At 40.1% G+C, this 22296-nt stretch overlaps 1 protein-coding gene across 4 annotated transcripts in view; it reads right to left on the reverse strand.

Moving 5' to 3' along the window:
• Positions 1-22296, reverse strand: part of gclc (glutamate-cysteine ligase, catalytic subunit) — an 80559-nt gene that overhangs the window by 991 nt on the left and 57272 nt on the right. For all 4 annotated transcript variants that reach the window (XM_041187380.1, XM_041187376.1, XM_041187379.1 and 1 more), the window contains 5 exons: positions 17295-17387; positions 13699-13803; positions 6525-6606; positions 5381-5484; positions 875-995 (listed from right to left, as the gene is read on the reverse strand). In XM_041187380.1, coding sequence (XP_041043314.1) covers positions 875-995; positions 5381-5484; positions 6525-6606; positions 13699-13803; positions 17295-17387 — 505 coding nt within the window. The remainder of the gene's footprint in view (positions 1-874; positions 996-5380; positions 5485-6524; positions 6607-13698; positions 13804-17294; positions 17388-22296) is intronic.

The raw sequence follows: 22296 nt of genomic DNA on the forward strand, positions 1-22296 counted from the left end.
TTCATGAAACCTCATCCAAGGGCAGGATGAGGTTTCCGTTATTAAATAAAAAAAAAAATTTATGGACAGCATTTTTAACATCTATATGTTCAGGTGCTTGATCGTGATGCTTGGGGCATTATTTTTTCTGATTTTCAAAACTTTACTTCATGGTTTTTGGGTTTGCAGCTTCAGGGAGCTTTGTTTCAGCGCTTGCGTGCGCCCATGGAAACGTCATCACATGCCCTCCTCCCGCCCCTACCCCGGCAACGCTGAGCTTTTCAGCGCACGTTTCATGCTCGCTGGCCCACCCGCTCAGGCCATGAAGTTCATTGAAAAGCACAAAAGCAGTAAAGTTTTACATTCTAATGATTGGTCCCTCTGGGAGGGAAGGGAGAAAGAAGAAATCTAGAGAGATAATTGTAATGAATAGACCAATTTTGACACACACTCACCCACCCCAACCCCACAGGTTTGCCACCAACCCAAATTCGTAGATAAGACTCAGTTGCAATGGCAGGACAGCGCAAATCTGGATACACATGCTGCCACACTGAAAGCCAAGATCACATACATCATAAATTGCCATACATGCTAGGTGCTTGGCAGCCTCAAATAATTCAAACCAAACCATGATCTATACTTCCATCATGGTCTATTATTAGCCGAATCTTTCTAGGTGTTGATGTTAATATAAGATGGCATTTAGTGTTTCATCCACCAACCTCTTGTGATATCAGGACAACAGCTTATCACAGAAGACTACTTTAGTAATTCTATAAAATCAAGCTTGCAAACATGTCTACATAAATGCAACTGACCTTTAGGTCATGGACTCAATTCCAGGTATAGTACACCAATATAATAACCAGTAACAATTAAGTTAAAACTTTACCTGAAGCTCGTTTTCTGATCAGTTTGAGGTAGTTTAAAATGCTGCACCGTGTATCCACATCGACTTCCATGTTTTCAAGGTAACTATTTATGATTGGAATTAAACCTGGAAAAACTCCTTCCTGCAAAACAAAGAAATGGAGGTGGAAAATATATCAAGATTCACAAATTTTACTCAAATACACATTCAACTGTGACAGGAAGCTATATCGATGCAAGTTTTTAAAAAATAAACATGTGAACACATTTTGGCAAAAGATTTCGTATGTTAATGGAAATGTTTATAATATCAATTTGGCAATATTGGTTATTTACACAACCTATATCCATTTGACAAACAGTTAACTGTTACACTGCATACTCAGGTGGTATTTTCCCACTTGTTAGCTTCTTTCAACCAAGACCATAGCCTGAACCTTGCGCTCATCAGGCAGACACAATCAGTAGGCTCAGAAGTGGGTGCGAAATGCGCCTCCAGCTGTGAACGCGCGCACCCCCCCCCCCCCCCCCCCCCCCCCGCCCCCCCCAACCCCCTACTTCCTCACCCCTGCCTAAAGTGCAATTTCATGCTGGCTGGCCAATTAATGGGCAGCCAGCATGAACCACGCACTGGGAAAGGCTCAATGCTGTCAGAGGACAGCAGGTAGAGGGTGGGCGCTGAGCAAAGTGAGGGTGCAGGTGGGTGCTTCTAACGAGCTCCCGGAAGGCAGACAGCTGCGGCGGAGCTGCAGACCTGGACAAATTGAATAAGAAAAAAAATGCAGCAAACTATGTCCTTGCAGCACATTCAAACATCTGGCAGCAGAACTCAAAAAACATGTCACCAGACATCTTTCTTTATTAAAGTTCACCACGCACATTTCACCCTGCCCTGAATCGTGATTGTAGCAAAGAAGTGAAGTCTGCCAGGCTGATATACAGTTGGCAGATGCGCCAAAGTAAAATCACTTTCAATTGACTCCTTAATGGGCTTAAATGCCCGTGGGTGCGCTTCCGACTGCTGCGTGCAAGTGCCAAGCCAAATATCATGCGAGTGCGTGATGACATCGGGACAAACGCCCGATGTCTTCTCATGTGATTTCATGCTCTGTCGCCTGCTCAAACGATCTAAAATTCTGGCCCATGTTTCTTTTAAAGAATGGGTCAATCTAAACACATCACTTTTGCACCAAAATAAAAAAAAAAGCACTCAGGGGAAATGATCTTCTACTGACCTTAACAGACTATTATGAGCTAGATAGTCAGCACATAAATAGACCAGTCATTGGGCCTATGCCATCATTCAATTAGATCATGGCTGATCTGCACCTTAAAACTTAATTCTTCTACTGTTACTTCACATCTGTTGATACTCTTTATTCAACAAAAATCTCAGTCTTGAAAGTTCCAATTGTCCTGCCTTTTGTGGGAGGAGTTCCAAATTTCTACTCCACTTTGCGTGGGGGGGGGGGAAAAAAGTGCTCCCTAATTTCACTTATGAATGGTCTAGCTCTAATTTTATTATGTTGCCTTGCTCCCAATTCCCCCACTATTGGGGACTGATTCTCTGTATCTACCCTATCAATTCTTTTTTTAACATTTTAAGTACCTTGGTCAAATCACCACTTAATCTCCTATACTATAGGGAATAGAAGTATATTTTATTCAACTTTTCCTCATGATTTAACTTTCTAAGCCACAGTATCATTCCAGAAAATCTGCACCACATTCCCTCCAAATATAATTCCTGAGATGCAGTGCCTGAAACTGAAAGCCATAGTCTGGATGGTATCTGATTGGGGCTGAAGCACAACTGTCTAAATGTATTCCAGCCCCATGATGATAAGGTCCAAAATTCCATTAGCCTTTTAATTTGCTTTTTACACCAATCAACTGGCTTTTCGTGCTTAGACTTGCAAATCGTTCTGCTCCTCTACAATCCCCAATTTCTCATCCATTTAGAAAATAATTCCAACTTATCTTTCTTGGGTCCAAAGTGGATGACCTCATTTGCCCACAATGGATTCCAGTGCCCCTGGCTTTACACATTTAATCAGTCCACGTCCCTTTGCAATCTTCAGCTACAACCTGTAATACTTATTGTCCCTTCAGCAAGGGGTCATAAAATTCTATTTCTTCAAGCAACTCATTGATAAATATGGTCAAAAGTTAAGGCTCTCGAACAAATCCATGGGGAATACCACTTGTCACATCCAGCCAGAGTAGAAGCTTTCTATTCTGTACCCTACCTCCCAATCAATCAACTTACAACCCAAAAGCAAAAAGCTTCAAATCTGCACATTCATTTTTGTTAATAATCTTGTGTGGAACCTTACTGAATGCCTTTTAGAAGTCCAAACAGACAATTTCCACCTGAATCTTGCATCCTTCGCAGTTTCTTAACTCTACTGAAACAGTGTTCCTCTTGTCTGTTCACCTTTACTAATAATCCTTTATTTCAACTGCTATAATATTGTCTTTTAGCTGTACTCAACACTCTTATTTATCTTATTAGCAACCTCAAAAGTCCAACTAGGTTAGTCAGATACATTTTGCACTCAAAGCCATGCTCACTGACTTGGATCAGCTCACTTGTTCAACTGTTCAGTCACTATCCCTAATGACAGATTCTAGTAGCTTCCTCACAACTGTCATTACTCCCAGCTACCCGGTTCCTCCCTCCCATTCTTCTAAATACTGGAGTGACATTAGCAAAGTTCCAATCTAATTGGCACAATTCATAGTTTTTCAAAGCCCTCTCGATTTGTGACAAATGTTTCTCCAATTCCCTCAACTACTTTTTTTTAATGCCCTAGGGTGGAAATACTAATACCCTAGGCTGGAGGCTTATCTATTTTAACTTCCAATATTTTCTTCACTACTGTTCTATCACTCATTAAATCTACTAAGTTGCTCCTCAATTTATTTAGTTTTTCTTCTATCACTGGTATTTTATCCTTTCCTCTACTATGAAAAAAGATGCAGAGTGCTTGCTTAATAAACATGTCATTACCTTGCTGTCTATTAGAATATCATGTGCATCTGTCTTTAATGGACCCACTTCTTCACCATTATATATCTTTGTATATCCCAATTGCAGCTCTTAATATTTTTGTGCCCCTTTTTTGCTTTCTATATTTTCCCCAGTTTGCTAGATCATCAGTTTTCTTGGCATTTGTGAAACCATTGCCTTTAGATTTATAATCATCTTTTCTCAAATGGTGACCATGGTTAATCAATTGTACAAGTGGAACTTTTGCTCTTTTGGAGGTCAGGATTGGTCTTATTTTGCATTAAACAGTTTAAATACCCCATATTTTTCTGCAGTCTCTTGTTTGTGTTCTTAAACTTAATCATCTCACTGTTTGCAGGATGCTCTCCTACTGTCGGATTAATTACTTGCAGCTCATAATTCATCACTAAATCTAGCATGGCCTGTTCCCTTGTTGGTTCAAGGAACTATTCTGGATACATTCTAGAAATTCATTGGCTTGATGGACTTCAGCAGTTTTGCATCTCCCAATCTGTGAAAATTAAAATATTCTGTAACTGCTTTGCCTTTACTATATGCTTCTCTGATCTCCCTATTTATAAACCTTGTTACTATATCATTGCTGTCAGGAGGTCTGTAGATAACTCCCACCTGAGTCTTGCATCCTTCAGTTTCTTAACCCTACTGAGTGTTCCTATTGCCTAATCACCTTTACTAATATTCTTGTCCTTCAATTGCTATAATATTGCCTTTAGCATTATTGCTATTCCTTCTCCTTTCCCTATCCTTTCTAAAAAATTTTGGAGGCTGGAATATTAAGGTCCCATTCATGCTCAGTTTTCAGTTAGGTCTCCAATACCTGCTTGTGCCAATCCCCAAGTTGAATCTGTGTTTCTAGTTTCACTTGTAGGGATATGCAGAATTCATTATCAGAAAAAGGACAATATTTACTGAAGGAATCCCCAATTCTTGAAAGCAGCAGGCTCACACTACACACAATAAATTTTTCAGAATTTAGACTGATTTCTTTCTCAAATGGAGGAATTAGAACTCTCCTTCACTCTTTTGCTGCACCCAATTTGCATTCCTGTGTGAAGTTCAAGAGTTTGTTCAGGGAATGGAATTATGGTTAGCAATGCTTCTTTCACACCAGATCGCATTTATTTACAGACTTCACTGCAGTACTTCAGAGTTCCTCTGCCTTGCAAGAAAATCTTAAAAGGCAATCAAGGATTTCAAACCATAAACTGCTAAAAAAAGTACAGTACTAACAATATCAAATGATGGATTACTTAAGCTTTCACGTTCTGAGAACGTGATTCAACCTCCACAAGATGTGAGATGTAAGAACCATACGATGATTGAGGCCCTAATTTCTTACAAAAAATGATTACAGAAGATTGGTGGGGCAGGGAATCAAACAACTACCTGTGTGTAGTTTGGGTTCTGGAGTAGAAAGTTGTATTTAAATTATTTTCTCAATGACACAATTGCTGCAAATCACAGGTGAATGATACAAGGTGCATTTACACTTACCTTTCCATTAATGATTGTGTCTATGCTCATTAATGCATACTCTTCTGTATCCAAATCAATGCCATTTTGTGCACAAGCACAGCCATCAACAACTGGGTTTCCAGCTAGAATGACAAAGCCAGGATTAAAAATATATGATGCAGCATATTTGTAATTGGCCTCAACTGAAAAATAAATATGGCTTTATGGCAGATTTACACACAAGTTCAAGTATTATTCAAATTTAAGAAGTATACTAATGATAGCAGGAGATAATCATCCACACACAGCTCCATGTTTTAGTTTTGCTTTCCTTAGAACCCCATATACTTGAGCAAGTTGAATGAATTGGGAGATATTACAAATTATGCCAGTCAGGTAACTCATTTAGTGTATCCTATCTACCAAATGTAGTTTGCTTTATTTCTATAAATCTGGCACAACTGAGTTGTCCTGCTCTTATCCAATCTATTTGTAATATTGGGTTTTTCAGATAAAGGGACTGGTAAAATTATATAGTTACTTCCTCTCTGGTGGCATATATGCACAAAATTATCTTTTAATAATTAAAAAAAAAAATCATTCATAGGATGTGGGTGTTGCTAGCCAGGCCAGTATTTATTGCCCATCCCTAAAGAGTCAACAACATTGCTGGAGTCCGGAGTCACAGGTAGGCCAGACCAGGTAAGGACAGCAAATTTCTTTTCTTAAAGGACATTAGTGAACCAGATGGATTTTTATGACAATCGGCAATGATTTCATGGTCATCAGACTTTTAATTCCAGATTTTTATTTACTTCATATTTCACTATCTGCTGTGGCGGGATTTGAACCCAGGTCCCCAGAGCATTACCCTGGGTCTCTGCAATACTAGTGCAATGACGATACCACTATGCTACCACTTCCGCCATTTGTTAAAAAAACAAAAAGAGAGCACCACAGACTAGGCTTTTAGTAGGGTTCATGTGCAGCTTTCCTTACCCACATTAGTTCCTATAATGCAGCTTTTGGTTCATCTAACTTTTGTAATGTGTAAGTAACTTACTTTTAGGTAGCATTTTAGGTAGTATATTCCACTGCATTAAACCAAAAAAAATACTTGGGGTGACTTCTGGTAAGTATTAGATTATTAAATTGAAACCTATTCAGATTCCTAAATTTTTACCTTTGTAAATATCTTTCCTAAAGTAGAACATTCCTTGGCGTACAGCATCACGCTTTTGAGCCACAATCAAATTCTCATCCACCTAGTCCAGTAAAAATAGTATGTTAGATTTTAATATTTACGTACTGTTTAAAGCAAAATCATCATTTTAAATATTGTCCTGATGAACCTCAACACACACTAATATAAAATATCAAACAACTTTTTAAACTGTAGGCAGATTGGAAAGCTTTATACCTGCAATTTTCTCTTCACTACACCATGTTTCAATAAATAAGTTGATGCATAAACAAAGCTGCTACTCTGCTGACAGGCCAAAATATTGCTGACATAAAAGCTTCAATTTCACAAGGCCAAACTATTAAAGCTAAATAGCCATTTTCAAAAAAAGACACTGAGGCAAATTAGCTGGTCCAGGGGCAATTGACAGTTCTGCTGACTGCTGCCATTTTTGGTGAATCGGTCATGAAACAACTGGTTGAACTGTGGAACAGAAAATTAACAGAACACAGCAGCATATAATTTTGGTTCACCTGATTCAAAATATTGGCTTGGAGTTTCAGCTAGGCTCTCCTGTTGTTTTCCCAGCATTATTCATCTGAAATTGGCCAAGCCAGTACAAAGGACTGTAAATGTTAAATGCAGAGTTTCTGTAGTGTTGTACATTAATTTAATCAATATCATCCTAGATTCCAGCCCCACCCGCAAAACTGGTCACACCTAAAATCGACTTTCTGCTAATTGTGCCTGCTTTTGGGCCTTAAAGTTAAACCTTTTGGGGGTACCAAGACATGTCTTTTAAGCTTTTATTTTTTTAAATTTAGTTGACTACTAAGGTACATGGTTCTGTACAGTTCTTCTAAAAATCATTTTCAATTTTTAATTGAATTTAATACAATATTTAAAATTGTATTACTCACATGTGGTGGACTAGACACTGACTAAAATCCTTATTTTCAGCTGTATTAATTAAACTGCACCAAGTTATCATTAAAATACATCAAAGAACCTTTTAAAGCAATGTTTTCAAGCTTAATTTTAAAATATTTTCAGATTGCAGGGGTTCATGGCAGATCTTATGTCCGGCAATATGAGAAAGTGTTTGAGTGGAAATCAGAACATCAAAACTAGTTCAATTTTGGGTGCATTTTGCCTCCAGATCGCTGATTGTGCCCAAAGTGGAAACTCTACCATATTACCCACACAATGGAGTATTACGCTGATGCATGCAGATTAAACAACACTAATGCATTAGGTTGGTAGGAGACAAGTGCAAAGATATAGTTGACCCTGGTGGCCTGTAGGAACAGCAAGCAGTTTGTTCTGAAGGGTCAACAGATGGATCACATGACTTCAGCAAGTCTGCATGAGAAAAAAGCCTGTGGCCTGAAAGATCAGAGACCCAAATGTTAACTGTTTCTTAGATTGCTGCCAGATTTACTGAGTATTTTCAGCATTTTCTGTTTTATTTCAGATTTCCAGCATCCACAGTATTTTGCTTTCTGCTGGATGAGAAAATATGGTTAACTTTGCACTTGAATTTATATGTACACGAGGTAATACTCCAAACATCACTGCCTGAGGGCATGGGAACATAGAGTCAAGAGTAAGCTATTTAGCCCCTTGATCCTGTTACACCATTCTGTGAGGTCATACTGATCATTGATCTAATTCCATACACTCGCCTTTGCCCCATATCCCTTAATAACCTTTGTCAACAAACATCTATAAATCTGATTTAAAATTAGCAATTGACCCAGCATCAACCGTTGCTTGCCAAAGTGTTTCAAACTTCTGCCACCCTTGGCAAGTAGAAATATTTCCTAACTCCACTCCTGAAAAGTCTGGCTCTAAATTTTAAGTTAAGCCCCCAAGTCCTAGATCTCTCAACTCCCAGCAGTTTCTCTTAATATTGTGAAAAGTACGATCAAATTACTTCCTAATTTAAATTCCAGGGAATACAACCAGAGTTTGTGTAAATGTAAAATACTGAGGGGATGCTGGAAATCTGAAGTCAAAGCATAAGATACTGATAAAGTTCATCGACCTGAACATTTTCTCTCTACAGAAATGTTGCCTGACCTGAGTATTTCCAGCATTTTCTGTTTTTATTTCAGAATTTGTGTAATCTCGCCTCAATTTAACCTTCGGGGTTCTATCAAATTTATGGGGAGAATTTTTCCAATGGCGGGCAGGCTGGGCGGGAGTGGGAGCGGAGCTGATCGCCATCCATGATCAGCTATGTGCCACCATTTTACGCAGGCGGGCCAATTAAGGCCCGGCCAGCGTAACGCACGGCCGGCAGCACTCGGTGCTACCTGTTTGGGCAGGGGGAGGAGGGACAGTTGGACCTGCGCTCTTTTGCACATGTGCGTGAAAGAGCGCAGTAATGCCCCTGCCTCAGGGAGATTGAATAGATTATAAAACATTTAAATAAATTAAATAAGAATTTGTTTAAACATGTCCCCTCATATGACAGTGTCACATGAGCTGGGACATGTTTGTGAAGTTTGGAAAATTTTATTCATTTATTTTATAAAAGCTTCAGGAGACCTCATCCCACCCGTGGATGAGGGTTCCTGAAAAACGCAAAGGCTGCTTGGGCTCTTCGCCTGCCCGCCAACCTTAAGGTTGGACGGGCAGCATTATTAACTTGTTTAATTACTTTCTTAATGGCCTCAATAGGCCATTGACATTTTGGTGGGCACACAGCCACCTCTGGCATGCGCCTGCCGAAAGGAATATCAACATGACACACGATGACGTCAGGATGCATGCCCAACGCGTCATTTTACGCGTTGGCATGTCTGGCCCACCCCCGCATGCCAACTGGAAGATTCAGCCCTACAGTTCACTCTCTCAAGGCCAACATATTCTTCCCAAAATGTGGTGCCCAGAACTGAACTCCAGAAATGGTATAACCAGACAATAGTATGACTTCTAGTCTTTTGTATTCTAGTCCTTCAAAAATAAAGACCAGCATTACATTTGTCTTTTCAATTATTTTCTGAATTTGTTCATGACATTTTAATGATCCATGTATATGGACCCTTCAGTCTCTTTAAACCTTCGCAGCTTTTGCTTCAACATTTAGAAAGTACTCAGATTTATTCTTTATAGGTCTACAGCAGATGATCTCACACTTGGCTATACTGAAATCCATTTGTTACAGTTTTGTCCACTTCACCTATCAATATTCTTTTGTAATTTTATGCTTCCATCTACATTGCTTACAATACCACATATCCAAGTTTGCTGATGACAAAAGGTATGTGGCTCTCTATCCCATCATCGAAGTCAGTAATGAATACAATGAATAGCTGAGGTCAAACACAAAATCCCTTTGGGACTCTAATAGTGACATCCTGCCAATTTCCGATAACCCATCTATTGGGCAGGATCTTAGGTCAGCATGCGGGCGCAATTGGTGGGCCAGGGAGTGGCCAAGGAAAGGATCACCACCCGTGAACGGCCCCTGACCACAGTTTTACGCTGGCTGGCCATTAGTTGGCCAGCCAGCGTGAGGCGTGTGCCGAAATGCTCAGCGCTGCTAGGGTGGTGGGGGAGGGAGGAGGGCGGGAACTGACATAAGCACAGGCATGGACAAGCACAGAATGAATGCTCCCTGAAGGCAGAGAACAATTGAATAAAGATTTTAAAATCTGGAAAAAGATGTCCACGCACCACAGTCACCTGAGCATATACACGACTAAAATTCTGTCCATACATTGTTATTTAATAATGGAAACCTCATCCCGCCTTTGGATGAGGTTTCAGCAAAGATACAAAGTCCACCTGGACAATTCACCTGTCTGCCAACCATGAGGTGGGACAGACCACAAAAAATCAGGGACAAGTGGAACTTTAACATTTTTAAACTGTCTTTTTAATTGACAGGCTTCTGACACTTGTGCATGCCCGCCGACTGAAATATCATGTGGGATGACGTCGGGACATTCGTCCGGTATCATCTCGTGATTTCGCATCTGATCTGGTCGGGCACGCGCCTGCACACCAACTTAAAAATTCTGTCCATTATCCCCGCCTCTTGCCACTCAGCCAATTTCCCAATCAGGTCAATAAGTTTCCCATGAGCCTCAACTTCAGCAAGAAATGAAGGGTTCAGCCATAAAGGTCAACACAGGTTCAATTCCTGAGGATGGCAATAAGGACACCATTACAATTGTCCTCGGTATCCCTAGGTTTGTGTGGGCAAGAAAAAGATTGTCCACTGCTGCTCACTATGTGATGATCTCTGCAAGTTTCCATGCATGGATGTCAAGTGGGCCTTGAAGGCATTATTTAACAAACTGCTGTCTAAATTGTTTATGCATATAAGGCATTAAGCATTTTTGAGTACATACAGTCTCCTCACAATAATTCAGTGAATATTTTGATTAATCAAACATGGGATTTTAAAAGAACATCCGAGGTAGAAACAGACTTCAAATTGAGAGCAGGCATTCACGCCACCTTTGATAATATCCAGCAGGTGACAGAGTAGCAGGGCACTGCAACATTAAAACTAAGAACCTGCAGTGCAAACAGGTTCTAGGAGGTCATATTGTGAATATGATTAGAACCTGTGAATAGACATGAATAGATCAATTATCTGAAAGGACCGATAATATATGTTTTCGGCACTGAGCAGAGGGTCAGGAGATGGACTGAATACAAAGACGTTACTAAGTCTTTCAGAAGGAGATGAGATATTCAGGTACAAATCATGAGAAAATGACAATATTACACAGATTCACTGAAGAGGATTACACCATTTACAAGATGATTTAATGGGTTAATGTGTTCCACTTTGATAAACAAATAACCAGAATGTGTTGACATGTTATCATCAAGTTAGCAAGATGTTACTGAAGTCAAAAAGGATCAATACACAAAAGCTTGGGCTCCTTGACCAGGTCCACCTTCGATCAGACTGATCAGATTAGAATAATGGGCTCACAACTCTTTCTGACGAGTCCTCCTGTGAGTGTCCTGGTGGAATTCTTGTAGGGTGCTGCAACGTGATTGCTTACTTATTATGCAATGTTTACAGTGACTGAAGCCACCTGTCCTGTTCAAAAGTAGATACTAGGAGAGCTGTTCAATAAAGCCAAAGCTATACATTGTAAATGAGAGTCTGGAAATATTTTTTCCTACCGCTTCAATCTCATGTTTAGCAAAAAACACCACAGGTTTTTGAACAGCAAGATTTGAACATCTTGGTTGGCTCTCAACCTAATTCAGCAACTATTTAGGTAACAGATGGTAATGACAGATATGGCAACAGGTTCCACCTGCTGCATTTTTGATGAGCTTTTCTTGGAGATCTGCCAGAGCCCTCTACCAAACAGCACTCCTCTGCTCACACTAATAAATCAAAACAGTAGTGAGAACAAGAGATCAACATCCTTCTGTGCTCCAACAATTTATAACAGATTGGGAAATACTATGGAGTCCATTCAGTTCTGCAGTGAATATTAAAATAGGATAATCTTCCACAAACACTCCCATCATTCCAGTGTTCTTAAACCACCTGCCTTGCTTTCTCCACCTTTACCAAAGAAAAGCACCTTGTTCTACGTTACTGACCCTATTCCTGATAAAGTGACTACCCAACTTCCCTTCCTGGCTAAAAGTAAATTAAGTGCTGGAAATCTGAAATAAAAACAGAAACTGCCAGAAAAATTCAGCATTTCTGGCAGCATCTGTGGAGAGAGAAACAGCTAACATTCCGAGTCCGTATGACTCATGACTCTGAAGAGTCATACGTACTCGAAGCATTAACTGTTTCTCTCTCCACAGATGCTGCCGGACCTGCTGAGTTTTTCCGGCAGTTTCTGGTTTTATTCCCTTCATGGCTCTCATGTTAGCTCATATTATTGAGTTCTCTCTCCTCAGGTACTGCTCCCCTCACAAATAAACAACTGTTACAAAACTAACAACCTTTTTCTTGGGGAGGGGGCTCTGGGTGGAGGCTGACTACAATACCTGGCAGGCCACGAGTTTAGGCACATGCAGTGTGTGGCAGTCTGCCTGGCCACACGCTCTCTTCTGGGTTTCTATTTTTGCTTAACCAACTTGACAGAACAGGCAGTCCTCAACTTTACAACATTTGAGTTATGACAAACGGCACTTATGTTTTTAAATTGACACCGTTTTGACTTTCCCACGTTGGTTTCGATTTTACGACACCATGCCAGCAAAAAGGTTTGGGCGAGCTTCCTAACATCATTGTGTAGTCCCACGATGGCTAGGTTGGTGAGCATGCGCCGGAGCCGGCAGTGGGTCCACTGACAATTCAAAGGCCTATTAAGGCCATTAAGTCAACAACTGTCCTGAATTTTTCCAAGCAGCTTTTGCAATTTTTAAGAAAGCTCATCCATGGGCGGGATGAGGTTTCCTAAAGCAAGTAAAAATAAAAATAAAAATTTAACACTTGAAATAAAAATATGTCCCTGCTCATGTGACAGAGTCACACGAGGGGACATGTTTATAACATTTTTATTTTGTGCATTAGTTTTTTTAAACAGCGCTTCATCTCTCTGAGGCAGTTCTGTGCCTCAGGGAGATTGAAGCACTCTTTCACGTGCATTCAAAGTTCACGTAAGGCCCGCTCACTCTCCTCTCCCCGCCCGCACAGGCAGCACTGAACGCTGCAGCTCAGGTTCCATGCTGGGCTGGCCAAAAATGGCAGGGCAGTGCCACCCCCCAAAATTCTCCCCATAATGAATGAGGTTATCAAACATTGCAGCCTAAAATTCTTCCTAGACAAGTTAAACAAAATCAATGCAAGCATCTGTTAAGCTGCGATAAATACCAATGCAGTTTACAAAGATAAAAGACAATTTGAAATTTCACTGTGATCATAATGTAATAAACATGCATATACATATCTCAGTGTCAAAAGGGAAATTCAATTGTCCACAGAAGACAACGGTTACATGTAACACACTTAGGGCATTTTACATGTACATCACTGTACAATTTTCCATCTCTTAGCTGTTATAAAATTTTCTAGCTCTTCTAGAATAACCATGCTTTTCTCCATTTCGTAGTCATGTCAGCTGCAAACCAAAAAGTCCTGGCGGATATCTATTCCATTCATAATTGCTTTGTAAGCAAACATAGAACTAATATATTTAATAGAGCAATATGTTGTGGAAGTACTACTTACTTTAGAGAGTGGAATAAGAAAATCCAACTTGTATGAAAGGATCACTCGGGTTAGCAGTACAACAAAGACAACGTATGCAGAATTCTCAAAATCTGTCAACTGGACCTGTGAACAAAATGTTTCCAAAAAAAAAAAAAATGAAAGATTCCTCTACACAATTACATTTTAAGGGAGCTAGTGTTTTCCTAAAACTTAAACAGGCAAAAAACACACTGGGCTGAATTTTTCCAGGGCCGGCTCGCCGACGCGAAAATGACATGGGATGATGTCGGGCAGAACCCCTGACGTCATCCCGCCCCATTTAAATATTCAGGAAGGCAGGAGGACAGCGTGATCAGCTGTCCACCCGCCAACCTGTCAATGGCCAATTGACGCCATTGACAGGGTAGTTAAAACAATTAAAGGCCCTGCTCGTCCAACCTTAAGGTTGGTGGGCAGGCCAGGAGCCCCGGCGGGCTTCTGAAAAAACATGAAACCTCATCCACCAGCGGGATGAGGTTTCATGTTGGTTTTAAAAAAGTTTAATAAAGTTTTTGTGCACTTTATTAACATGTCCCATCTCGTGTGACATTGTCACATGAGGGGGACGTGTTAATGATTTTTTTTATTTTTCTATTTTTACACTTTGACAACCTTTCAGCGATTTCCCTCAGGCAGCACTTTGCCTCAGGGATATGTGCGCTCTTTCGCACACATGCGCAAAAGAGCGCACTCTCGCATTTGGGGAATCCAAAGCATAGCGCTTCCAGTCAGGCGGGCCTTAATTGGCCCGCCCACTTAAAATGGCAACGGGGCCCGTTTCGGCGGCGGCAATCAGCTGCCCACCTGCCACCAAGTCAGTCAGGCCCGCCATCAAGGACAAAATTGTGTTTATTAATAACTGTAATGCAACAATTTAAGGTGGTTAAGGGGCAGTCAAAAGGTTTTTGAAACTATGAAGGGTTTGATAAAATGAATACAGAAAGGCTATTTCCTCCAATTGGGGAATCAGCAATAATTGGTCAACTTAAAATAGTCATCAAGAGTTCGGCTAAGTGTTGGGAGATATTGAAGAGTGAGGAGGATTGTTGGAATACTCTGTGGTGCTGTGTTTTAAGACAAAAGTGCAAGTAGAAGACCAGAAGGCTGCAGGAGAATGGGAACAGTTTGGATTGTTCTAATAAAGAGATGGGACAGACAATAGCCAAATAATTTCTGACCAAAGGTTACTCACTTCTTTCCTCCAAAAAAAAAAAATGGTGGTTATTTGGAAAGAGTCACAGGAGGGAGTGTCAAAGCTTGAAATTAGATGATAAGCTGATAATCAGCTGCGTTCTAGTGTCAGCTGAGCAAACAAAACGGATACACGCGAAAAAAGAAGAAATGTTGGCAGCTAATCCAGCTCTGCCTTACGAAAATTCTTTGACATGTTGAAACATCAGAATTATGGAACAACTCTCAAAATCCATTCTGGCCGTTAACACAATATGGATCACCTCTGGTTTGGAAGCACTCTACCTAGTAATTATTTACATTAACCCTAAATGACTGACAATATGGCAATCTTTTTCCATAAATTGCCTGGTATTATTTTGTCACTGGTTTAGAAGCAAAATGGGACACGCACTGCTGAATCTGCAACTTGTTGCTCAGAAATGTGTTGCCTTTAGTTCAAATGCCTGGGGGCCCCATTGCCTACTTTACATAACCACTTTCTGCAGATACTGAAAAGTTGACACCTACTGTTTTGGGTTGTAATTTTGTCAAGGCATCTTAGGAAAAACTACAGTCAAAAAAACCCACTAAATTATGGTTTCCAAGTCTTAAGAAAAGTATGAAGGGTCAGGTATAAATACAACAGCCTTGGCAGATTTTGCTATAGTTCTCTCCATCTTTTGTCTCCCTCTCTTCCCTTATTTACCTTTAATTTTTTTCTCTCCTTGCACTTTTATTTGCATTCCTCTCTATTTCTTGAGTCTATATTTTTAACTTGATTTTATCTTCCCCTCTCCCTCCAGATCTCTTTACTCACAAAGATGAAGCAGCATCAACCACAGCACTCAAAGCTTCACTTGGTAGTGATGGTGTAGACATATTGCATGTATCTTTGTAGAGTGGTGGTGTGTGGGTGGGTGGGGGGGGTTGGGTTGGTTGCGGGGAAATAATTGAGGTTGGTGCCTTTGCTGGCAAAGAACCAGAAATGCTGATGTTCTCCAGCTTCTTAGACCTGTGTGAAATGATAAAGTTTTTCTTTAGGTAATCAACTGCTTCTATGTAGGCTTGCCAAGTTCAGTACATCACTCCAAGGACAGTCACATACATAAGTTATTTGGGACCCAGAGATTGTGGGGATTGGGGTTGGGTGTGGGGCTGACACCTTGGATTACTTGACAGAGGGTATAACTACCAAGGCAAGTGATGGTTAATGGCTGCCAAGCTAGTGTGCTGGCTCTAAGTAGAGCACAAAAATCATACAACCACGGTGATGCAAATAAGTATTGGGAAACACAGTGAAACACTCCAGCTGAACGGCTGGATCAGGAGGAATGAAACGCAAAGCGAGCTTGAGACATATACAATGAGACCTTAAATGGTGGAAATTTAGAGGTGGTGAAAAACAGGGTGAGCAAATTAGGTTGGTCACCTAAAACTGGTAACCGTCTGCATTTATTTTTATAATTTTATAAATTTACTTGTATGTCGTACAGTAGGTGCGGAATAAATATGGCTTAACAGAACTCATGACTGAAATAAATTGTATTATAAAATGGAATGATTTGCAAAATGTAAGCTGATCAAGTGACAGCCATTACACATGAATAAAAATCAGATGATGGTCTGGGTGCCTCCACACGAATGCACTGTTTTTTGATGCAATTTGCTAAATAACTGGTGTAACCAGCATAAAAGAATGTGGAATTTTAACTGCAAACTGCATTCAGTGCAACTTGAATTTCAGCAATCTTTTGCACTGATTAAAATCACAAAAAGCAAGCCCTACTTACATAACTGGCCATGCCTCCACATTAACTAATCATTGGACATTTTCACTGGTTGGCGTGCCTTCGAGAAGAATCCAAACAAATTTAGATGGATCTTTTGAGCAGGGTACCAATACATTTTGAATGGTTTTTAATTTACTGAGGAAACAACTATGGTATTCCAAACCGACTAGAAAATAGTTCCGTATATTGTCATTTTCAATTTAAGATCAGCTTACTCAAAAGTGGTTAATTGACAAATGATTTAAAATGCTTCATTTTCAGCTGCATTAATCAAATCGCAAATTCCCACTCAAATATATCAAGGGATACTTTCTAAAGCAAAATAGGCTTTCAAAAGAAATTAATTAACTGATTTTTTGTTTGGTAATATGCAAATTGGCATGAAAAAGAACTTGGTGATTTGGGGGGGGGGTGGTGGGGTGTGTGTGTGCGTGTGTGTGTGGAAAACATACTTCAAAACAGGTATAATTTGTGGTGATCACAGGTTGCACCCCAAGTGGAATCTCTACTCCTAAATATTTAATTATATAAATAGATAAAACATAAGTGAATGGTCTTGATGGCTTGTGTTACATTGAATACAGTTACATTAATAACATTACGGGTACTTACCTCCATAGGTCGAAATTCAACTCTCCATCCAATTTCAGAATTTGGGGGCGGCGGCTTAAATCTCATGGTTTGCCAATTCGTAGACTGTATATTCTACAGGTAGTCAATTGCACAAGTGATTGTTTTTTAAAGTTAGCTTTCATAACCCACCCAATTCCCATTAAACCTTTCAAAACATTTCATTTAACAGAATTATTGTTTCATCAACATTCCAGTTCATTTCTTTGTACTTAATAAGCAAAATCAATACCATAGAAATAGGATTTTAGTAGGACAGCTCTGTACGATAGTAAAATGTCAAGGGAATCTTTCGACATTAAATATTTCAAAAAGTGTTTAAATTAAGTGATCATAGGAAATATGTGTTAGGTGCAAATGGGCAAGCAATGACAGTGCTTTTAGCTTTAATGGTGAGAAATCTGAAAGATAGGTGCAACTGAAATTTTAAAATTGTTCCAAAGTCAGAACAGAACACCTTAAAACTCATTACAAGAATGGAAGCATAACATTTACATATAATAATCTGAACCTAGAACTGAAGTTTTCTAATGACTAGAGTATATACAGCAGCAAATGAACAACTGGCCATTCAAGTGCAAAACCTGCAGCATGGGACTAAGGCTCAACATTAATGAACTGAAAATATATTAAATAGACACATTGACTTAACAAAAGAAATGATTAGAAGGAAAAACTCAAGTACCATTCACCCAAATATGGAGTAGTGCATCACTGTTTATCTTTTGGTTGACACCGAAAACTGCAGTGTTACTGGGGTTTGGTAAAGCAGAGGTTTCTTTCCATACAGGAGAAAATAATTTTATTCAAAATTAGAATCACATTTTGCTGAGTGTGGGACTGACAATTTTGAAGTTAAATTAAAAGCAGCACTCAGGAAAAGGAGATAGTGGCCCAAATTTTAAGGTAATAGTGACAACAATTGTCAGCGCTTGCAGTTATTGCTCCTCTGAAATGGACAGCAACTTCTGGAGTCCGCACATGTGGAAATCCAATCAGTGATTCTACGACTCTCAAAAGTTGAAGTCTCCACAGGCTGCCATCAATGAGAAATCATTGAACTGAGAAAACTTCCATTTTATACTGTTAGTCTTGCTGTAAAAACTTTTGAATAACAGTTACATCTTGTTGAATGAGATGTAGCCAGTGTACTAAGTTCATAATTGCTGCTGGAAACTTTTCTAGCCTTGAAAAACTAATCTTATCTTCATGGAAAATGAAATTTCTACATGACTGCTTTTCTAAAGTTTATGATATTTCAGCTTTTACTTTAACCCACCTCCCAATCTTTACTTTGCTTTCTGTAAAATTATATTAAAATGGATGGTTAATAGTGCTTTTAATTTCCTGGTTTGCTGTCTGAGAATTCTTCAATACGATTGGTTGCTTACCCTGCTTCATGGCATCACTGTTGCTGGCTGCCTGGACATCTCCACTTTACACCAGGTTCAATTTAACATTGGGAAAGGTGAACTCCACACCACAGAGATCGTTAGATCTTTGTGCGCAGCTTTTTTCAAGATTAGCAGCAAGCGCAGTCACTTCACTGCTGTTCGCAAAATCCAGGCCACTGAAATAGCATTAAATTGCACTGGTATAGTACCAAGTACAGTATTCCCTAAAGTGCATTAGTGCCAGTTCCCTAAACATGCCCAGCAGCAATATAGATGCAGCTTTGCCAGGTCAATAGTGTAAGGGAGTCTACCACATTTCAAGTGGATCTGGATCAATAAACCAAATAAGCTTCAGAACAGCAGGTGAATTTCAATGTAACAGTAATAAAAGAAACACATTTTCAAGGCAGAAAAGGGTTTGGCTAGAAATCATAATTTTTGAAAATTGATATGAAGTGGTTATCAACAAAACTGTCTGCCAAGAAAGACATCAACAGCATCTGGTTAAAAATCATTAATCTATGCAAAATTAGGAAAGAACTAAAACTCATTATAGGTTATACACTACATATGAAAGCAGTTCAAGGAGAAAGACGCAGGATCAACAGCCAAAATGGAGGCCAAGGCATCGTGGCTCAGAAGGCTGTCTGGGGTGGGGGTTGTGGAGGGAAGAGAAAGGGATGCCATAGTTACGGGGATAAAAAGCATTCTTTGCAGCCAAGATCGAGAATCCTGAAGGGTGTGTTGCCTACACCATGCAAGGGTAAGGGATACCTTACGGAGGCTGGAATGGAACTTGGAAAGAGATGAGGTAAGTCCAGATGTTTTGGTCTATGTTGGAACAAGCTACATAGGTAGGAACACAGAGGATGTATTGCTCAATAAGTTTAAGGAGTTAGGCTCTGAATTTAAAAAACACAGGACCTCAAGGGTGATCATTTCTGGTTTATCTTTGGTTTATCGCCTGAGCCATGCGCAAATTGGCAGATCAGAGCAGACAGATTGGGAAAGTTAACACATGGCTAAAGGGCTGGTGCGAGAAAGAGCGATTCCTTTTCATGGGACATTAGCACCAGTTTTTGGATAAAACAGGATTATACCAATGGGAAGAGCTCTACATGAATCGAGATGGGTCCTGTGTTTTAGCAGATGTGGCAAAAGCTTTAAACTAGTAAAATGTTGGGGGGCGGGGGGAGCACATGCGGGCAGTGGCAAAGGCATCAACAAGAAAGAGAAGCAACTCAAATTGTAAACAAAACAGGGCAGGAAAGCATAGGAAAGAATAAGAGAGGACGTTGATGGCATGGGAATAAGTAGGGTTATAGAACAGGAGTCAAAAGGGATGGTTAAACAAAGCGTGAGGAAATCATTAAAAATAAGTTAAAATGTCCTCCCTGCAATGCATAGACTGGAACAAGGGGACAGTTTAAAAATAAAGTCTCTCATTTAAGACGGCAATGAGATGGAAATTTTTTCTGAGGATTGAGAATCTTTGGAATTCTCTTACCCAGAGGGCGATGGGGGCAGGGTCAATAAATATTTTCTAGGCGGAGCTAGATAGATTTTTGACTAACAAGGGAGTCAAAGGTTATTAGGGGTAGGCAGAATGTGGAATTGAGGCCACAATCAGATCAGCCATGATCTTATTGAATGGTGGAGCAGGCTTGAGAGTCTGAATGCCTACTCCTGCTCCTAATTCGTATGTTTGTATACAGAGTCTGTGATATAACAGAGGACCTAGAGGCAATCATACATCGGGAGGAACCAGAAATAGTAGGGATCACCCTGAGACATGGCTACAGAAAAACTAGAATGGTATTAAAACATTGCAGGATATTACATATTAAGAAAAAAATAGAAAAGGAACAAGAAAGTGTAGTAACTGTGCTTATTATGGAAAACGATGACAGTAGAAAAAAAGAATGCAGCTTTCAGCAATGCAAAAACAGGACCTTTGTGGACAGAGCAAAAAGATAAAAGATCCATCATACTAATAGATGTAGTTTACAGATTATCCAGGAGGAAGAAATATGCAGACAAATTAGAGAATTGAATAAAAACAAACAGAATAACAATAATGGGGATTTTAAATACCCTGACATTAATTGAACATAAGGGGCAGAATCTTTGGCTTGGCGAGCGGGGGGCAGGGCCCGCTCACCGAGGCTTAAAATGATGCGGGCTGACGTCGGGAGTGCATCCCGAGTTCACTGCGTGTCACTAAGATTTTCAGTTTGGTGGTCGCGCCTGCCTAAGTGTCAAAGGCATATTAAGGCCACTTAAATATCAATTAAACTAATAAACTGAGCTACCTGTCCAATCATGAGGTTTCATGAACTTTTAAAATAAAATTAATGGACATGTCCCAGCTTATGTGACAGTTTCATATGAGTGGACATGTCCTTAAAATTTCTGGTTACCTTTAATCAATGTTTCATACGTGAAACTAATCCCCCTGAGGCACAGAGGTGCCTCAGGGAGGTTTCTGCGCTCTTTCACACGCAGGAGCGCACTCCCAACTCAGGGAACCGTCCACTCCCTGCCCACACGGAGTGCACAGCGCTTCCTGGTGCGTGTCATGCTGGGCGGGCCTTAACTGGCCCGCCCATGTAAAATGGCAGTATGGACTTGATCGGGGCGCCGATCAGGACCGCACCCGCCCGCCCTGCCCCTGCACAACCCCCTGACGTGGGGAAAATTCTACCCAAGAGGTGGGGGAAGAAGACAAGGGAATGGAGTTTCTACAATGTGCACAGGGCTTCTTTCTAATATAGAAAGTAAAGTCCAACAAGTCACTATTGAATCTACTAATGTTAATTGTACCAAACCAAAGAGAAGTAAACGTAGAGAAACATCCAGGTAATAGTTACCATAACGGTGACCATCCTTCTCTATCATTATCTTAAAGCATAAGTATGACAAAAACCAAGTTAATAGATTGGAGGAAAGCTGATTTTGAGGGGCTCAGAAGAGAATTTAGTTAAATAAAATGGACAAACATATTTTCATATAATGATGTGGAACAACAATGGGAAACATTTAAAGTGGTATTCAATGGATTAGAGAGAAAATATATTCTACCAAAAGGAGCAAACTAAACACTGTGGGACTCTATGGATAAATAAAGACATAAGGTAGCAATTGAGGATTAGGAAAGAAGCTTATATCAAGTACACGGGGCAGAATTTTGCCCTCATCGGGCAAGTGCGGCTGGCGTGCCTGGGAGCGGGGTCAAAGCTGCCTGCCGTCTGCGATCGGGCCCCAACATTGATTCAGACTGGTTGGCCAATTAACGGCCTGCCAGCGTGAAGCGCACGCTGCAGTGCTCAACGCCACCAGGGTGGGGGCAGGAGCGCAAGCGAAAATAATGAAAACTTGTTCCCTTGTGAGATTCTATCACATGAGCAGAGACACGTTAAATATATGAGTTTTAGAAGTTTTAAATTTCTTTTTAATGACTGGTCGAAACCTCATCCCACCCATGGATGAGGTTTCGCCAAAAATACAAGGCCGCTTGACCTTTTCACCCACCGAACAGTTGGATAGGCAATGAAAATTAAGAGTCAATTAGTTCTTTAAAGGCCTTAATA

This window comes from Carcharodon carcharias, chromosome 5 (assembly GCF_017639515.1).
Source record: "Carcharodon carcharias isolate sCarCar2 chromosome 5, sCarCar2.pri, whole genome shotgun sequence".
NCBI lineage: Eukaryota > Metazoa > Chordata > Chondrichthyes > Lamniformes > Lamnidae > Carcharodon > Carcharodon carcharias.